This window comes from Geotrypetes seraphini, chromosome 2 (genome assembly GCF_902459505.1).
Source record: "Geotrypetes seraphini chromosome 2, aGeoSer1.1, whole genome shotgun sequence".
In the NCBI taxonomy this organism is placed as follows: domain Eukaryota; kingdom Metazoa; phylum Chordata; class Amphibia; order Gymnophiona; family Dermophiidae; genus Geotrypetes; species Geotrypetes seraphini.
The window spans coordinates 182850654-182856653 of NC_047085.1; the positions used below are offsets into that span (position 1 = coordinate 182850654).

General features: G+C 47.4%; 1 protein-coding gene across 5 annotated transcripts in view; it reads right to left on the reverse strand.

Moving 5' to 3' along the window:
- PARD6G (par-6 family cell polarity regulator gamma) overlaps window positions 1–5698 on the reverse strand; it is a 224552-nt gene extending 218854 nt beyond the window's left edge. The window contains exon 1 of one of the 5 annotated variants that reach the window (XM_033934470.1): window positions 5335–5698. In XM_033934470.1, coding sequence (XP_033790361.1) covers window positions 5335–5406 — 72 coding nt within the window. In that variant the 5' untranslated portion in view covers window positions 5407–5698. The other 4 variants (XM_033934471.1, XM_033934472.1, XM_033934474.1 and 1 more) reach the window with 4 other exon arrangements.
- Between the last annotated feature and the right edge of the window lie 302 nt (window positions 5699–6000).

Here is a 6000-nt window from a genome sequence, read left to right on the forward strand (position 1 = left end):
CCTTTGCTCCCTCCCTCTCTGTCTTCCTTACCCAAAGTGCAGCGGTCGGCACGAGGCATAGGCTGCTCGTAGCCAGCCCTGGCGTGTCACTTCCAACGCGTCAGAGGAAAGGCCCTACCAGACCTGGCCGCGAGCAGCCTGTGCCTCGTGCTGACTGCTGCACTTTGGGTAAGGAAGAGAGAGGGAGGGAGGGAGCGAAGGGGTTCGCAGCTCAGGACCGCCTCCTGCTTCTGCCACTTCGGGGCTTGAAGGAGGGCTTTGTGGCTCAGGACTGCTACCGCACTGGTGTGAGAGGGAGGAGGTTCGTAGTTGCTTCAGGGCTTGAGGTAGGAAGGGAGTATTTGCAGCTCATGATGCTGCCGCTGGTATTTCAGGGGACTTTTTAAAATTTTCCCACCAGTGATTTTTTTCTCGGTTGTGAGAATGTCCTGGTTAACCGAGACTCTACTGTATTTATGCAATCTGAGGATGTGAAAGGTCAAGTCACACTGGTTGCATTCAAACTTAAAGATATGATTTTATTTTGTTCACTAAAGAAGGCAAATCCACATTTTATTTTAAAACAGAATGTTTTCTAACTTAAAGGAAAGGGTGAACTGATCCTCCTTAAGTTAGTGGTATGATGCTCTGACTTAAATTCAGTGGAGAATTATCTCACATCAGGGCTTTGAGAAACCACCATTTAGTTTCACACAACAGGCACTTCTCTGTGGCAGCCTAAAATTACATACATAAACAATTTATGTGTGTGTGTATAAACACATGCAACCAAAATAACTTTCATATGCACTGTGCATGTCCCTTCCCCTTACAGATGTTCCACTTGCATAAATGGATTGTCTTCTAAGGACAAGATGCTTAAAACCTAAAGCCACTATTAGAGGCTATTAGCACCAGACTAGCGTGCATGTTAATATGCACGGAATGTTCAGAAGGTTCTAGCACAGGAAATGTGCACCAAAAAAGGCCACAAATTTAATAAAACATTTGTATTTAAATACACACAAATGAATTTTAAATTAGATCATTTGGAATTCCCTCCCAGTGTTCAAAGAGCAGCACAGAAACAAATGCTACCCTTAATGCTGGAAACTCACCGTCAACACAAGGATGGAATTGAAGGTTTTGAAGAGAGAATTTCTTCAGAATTTCTAACTTCAAACTACTGGTTCTGTGCAACCTACAAATGCGGATAGTGAGAAACAAATGTGTGCAAGTCTGAGCAAAACCAAAAGTGAAAGCACAAACTGATGCCTTTTTTTCTGCTCTTAAATTTGAACCTCTCAAGTGAAAACAATCTTTAAAAAGCTTATATTTAAAAGGCACAGAAGAACGACACCAATGTGTGCTTGCACTGGACACATACGAGAGCCACGCATACTATGAAACTTCTGTGCACATTTGCTAGGTACCTCCTCCCCCTTACTTTTGGTTTCATAGCATGCATATAATTTATGCTAAATATAATTTCCTCTTGAGTATTAAGAGCTAGGTTTCTTAAAGTATGAGATGGGGCACTGTTGGCTTTAGTGCCAGAGTTTTGATAATAGGTCCCTAAAGGCAGGAACCATACACAAGTGGGAAAATACCTGACTTCAAAATATCTTTTGGGAAGTATGGACGCCCCTTAAAAATCACAGGTCAGGCTCATCACTCACTGATATCACAAATTCAAACAACCTTTAAAAACTGTATTTATCATCTTTGGTAGCTGTGAAATCTCTCTGCATATACTGTATTGAAAAGACACGTCTGACTACAGTGGTCTATGCCATAACATCACAACTAGACTACTGTAATACCCTGCACACTGGTCTAACCAAAAAGAGTTTGCATCAGCTGAAATTCAGAATGCTACAACACGATCAATACAAAGCTGCAAGAGGCGTGACCACCTCACACCCTTCCTGCACAAACTATACTGGCTACAAGTATCTCAAAGGGCTAAATTTAAATCTCCATGTTTGATTTTCAATTGCTCAGACAAAATGGGCCAGTATACTTAAAGAACAAGCTAGCCCTTTATACACTGTTGAGAGCTGTGAGGTCCTCACAAGCAGCATCACTATCTGTACTCTCATTAAAATAAATTGTATGATGTGATACCCACTGGCAAGCCGTCTCAGGAATGGCCCCAGGCTCTGGAATTTATTCCCAGAGGGGCTACATCTAACCCCAGACTACCTCTACTTCAGGAAACGGGTGAAATCTTGGCTCAAGAATGGCACGGATAGAGATCAGAGTATGAATGGGAACAACCACTGACCCTCAAGCCTTGCACTGAAGAATGCTGGTGTAGAAGGACTGAGGTTGAGATAGACACTAAAGAATGATGATGGATGGTTTCCCGCAGTTATCCACAGGGACAAATTCTGTCATTGTGTCACTCTCTAAATTTTCACCCAAGCCTTTAATACATAAGATGATTAGTCATGACTAAACACTCATTCTGCACTAGGACTAACTTGCCACACAAACTAAAATCAATTCCTTATACCTTGTTTAACTGTATAAACAACTTGCCTTGAGTTTAGCCTCCCATCTGTATATCCCAAAACACTCTGTACCACCCATCTTGTCCCCATCTAATATCTGCATTTGGTCCATCGGCTATATGTTAAGCTATATTAAAGAAAACTATTAGCATCATATCTAGCGTATGTTTCGCTCCATAAGACACACCCTAGATTTAGAGGAGGAAAACAAGAAAAAAACATTCTGAACCAAATTCTCTCTGCCAGGCTCTGCACCCTGTCCCCCCTCCCTGCCAGGCTCTGTACCCTGTCCCCCCTCTGGAGATCTAGTGGCAGGCCGGGACAGGGCAGGCAGGCCTAGTGGCCAGCAGGCAGGTTAGAGACAGGGCAGGCAGGCCTGGTGGCTGGCAGGCAGGCAGGTTAGGGACAGGCAAGGCAGGCCTCCTCCTCCCCCATCCAGGCCTTCCCCCCAGACAGGCAGGCCCAGGCCTCTCCCTCCCTATTTTTAATTCAGCAGGCAGGCCCTGGCCTCTCCGGTACCTATTTTTGACCAGGACCAGCCCCCTCCTTGGTACCTTTTTTAATTCTGGTGCCCTCCCTCGCTGGACACGACTGCCTCTCTTGCGGAAAGCGGTGCACAAGGCTGCCTGCCTGCTCCCCACGAGAACTGATGGCTGATGCGGCCGCCTCCTCTTCTCTTCTCTAATGGCAGAGCGGTGCACAAGGCTGCCTGTCTGGTCCCATGCCACTTCCCGAAGCAGTGCAGGACCAAGCAAGCAGCTTTGTGCGCCGCTCTGCCGCTAGAGAAGAGGCAGCCACGGTCAGCTGTCAGGTCTCATGGGGAGCAGGCAGGCAGCCTTGTGCGCTGCTCTCTGCAAGAGAGGCAGCCGTGTCCAGCGAGGGAGGGCGCCAGAATTAAAATAAGGTAACGGCGGGGGGGGGGGGAGGTTGGGTATTCGCTCAATAAGATGCACCCTTATTTCCACCCACTTTTTTTGGGGAGGGGAAAAAAAGCGTGTCTTATGGAGTGAAAAATACAGTATGTTATCTGAATGTTCTGACATGCTTATTAGATGCTTCATAAGTATGTATCCCTTTTAGTATGTATTATATCTATCTTATTTGAATTTCAGTGCTGTTAATAAGTATATTTTTGAAACTGTTTCATGGTAATCACATTAAGTTTCAATTTACTGATTTTAATTCTACCTTATTCATTCTATTTATATTTACATTTGTTATTTGTTATACTGTTAACAAAACTAAATTTTATGTTGAATTATACCTGCTGTACACCACCTTGTGTGAATCTCTTCATAAAGGCAAGTAAAAAAATCAATTTATACTGCCAGTCTTATTGTCTATAACCATAAGGACTAGAATTGTGTGTTGACAAGTATACTTTTCCACCATATACAGTACTCTCCTTTTTCTTCAGAGGTCATAAGGTCACAGGTGTCCTTCAAGTTAAGTCCATCAGCCTCAGCACACTTGCTCTTACATACCAAAGAGAGCACCACTTCATTCAAGGCAAGAACTGAAACCCAGCACAGTACAATTTTCCAGTTAGAACCCTTAAAAATCAATACCACTAAATTGTATTGATCCTTGGCTGCAGACACACTTCACTGAGTTGAGCTTAAAATGTGACATTAACAGCTTCCAGATTCCTCAGAGAGTTTTAAAAAAAAAACTCCTGCTAGGAGAGAAATCCCTAGCAGCATGACTAGGATAAGGAATATTTCCCCCAGACCTCCACAAGTGATACAAACCCGCCCCACCCCCTAGAAGGGCCACCCACCTCCCCCATGCAGATCACCCAGGCAGCAGCTAAAGCAGATAGTTGCCAGGTTGGTGAGGATTCTCTTTCTCCTCCAGCCACTAGCAGAATGCATGAGATAGTATCAAACGAGTTGAAACAGATTACCGGGAGGCTGATTCACGATACACACCCCCGATTCAGGAGCTGAGGTTTGCAGAATCTCCTAAAAGTTTGCACAATGCAGGGCAGGAGGAGCAGCTCAGGAGCGAGAGTGGCTGCTTTCTCCACCTCTTCGGTTTTTCTGCTGCCGCCCACCCGCTTTCTTTCATTTTTTTCTCCCCCCGGCTAGTCCCGGTTTTTGGCCCTCACCCTAGTCTCGACCCCCAATCAAAAAGAATCCATTCACGGTTTCGACCAAACTACTCGAAAAACACACCTCAGAAAATGTATTCGACAACATTTTTTTAAAAAAGTCATTGCTTTATAGTTTTGTTCCACGCAAACATGCCGCAGAATACATACTTGTTGCTTTCTAAGGAAGGGGCGGGGGAATGGAATCTTTCCCAGGAGTTTTCAATGGGTCGGTTTCAAACGGCAGCACGCCTTCAAAGAGAGCAGCGGCGTCTTTCCACAGCGAAACAAACGAACTGGTGGGGGGGAGCCGATTCCCGGCGCGCGCGCCGAAATGAAGGCAAGCGAACTTTCTTCTGCCTTCCTTTCAGCATAATTGTGTGCACGACTGCACTTTCGCTAACCCTCCCCCCCCCCCCCCCCCCCCCCCCAAGCCGGGAGACAAGTTTCCCTGGGGAAAAAGCGCCGTGTGGAAGACAGCAGGGATTCGCCAGCCGGAAAAAGAGACGCTTGGCTTGCAGTTTCTGGCTGACCCGACAGCGACCGCACAGAGGTCTCCGCTCCTTTCCCAGCAGCCGGCCAGTCAAAACAAAGATAAGCGTTGCGGCCGCCACCATGTCCCACGGGTTGCCCAACGGTTTTGCCTTTTCGACTCATTCATTTGCGGAGAGAGAGAGAGAGCGAGAGAGCGCGCGCTGGGGGAGGGGGGTGATAACAGGACCGGGGTTGGTACACGTACCAGCTTACCTTACTCTTCACTTCCACCGCGCTGCTATCCAAAAACCGCAGAGTCTGAGACTTGTGAAAGCTGCGGTTCATTTTCCCCCTGCCCCAGACGTCGCTCGGAACGATCCCTTCTGTGGCCGCGCGACTGCCCGGCTCTCCGATAGGCTCAGCCCCCGACTCTTCGCCCTGGAATTCGCTGTCGATTGTCCTCGCGCTGCTCCAGCGCTTAACCAGCAAATCGCTCCGGAGGTGGGAACGCAGCCCGGGGGCGGGGCGCCGGGGGGGGAGGAAGGGAGCTCCGTGACGTCACGCCACCCAACCCGGCGGCCCGCGCGCTCAGGCTTGCGCAGGTTGGTTTGGTGCGTGTTCTTTCCTTCTGAAGTTGTGAGAGCATTTTTTTCCCCCCACTTCCTAAATCAAGTTGCTACCTGGAACGAGTGGGGGGATAGGGTGCATTGCATATCTCATTATATTCTTTCTAATCCCTGTCTGTGTAACATCGTGGTTGGCTTCGGGGGCGGGGGTAAACTGCAATTTGCAGCCATTGTTTGGAGATCGGGACAGTTGGTTGGTTGGTGGGATAGCTGCGGTTTGTAGTTTTTGGGGATGCGACAATTTGCAATGTGTGGGCTAAGGTCAGGGCACTTACTTGGGGATCGTTGTGGCGTGGGGTTAGGTGAGTGGGTT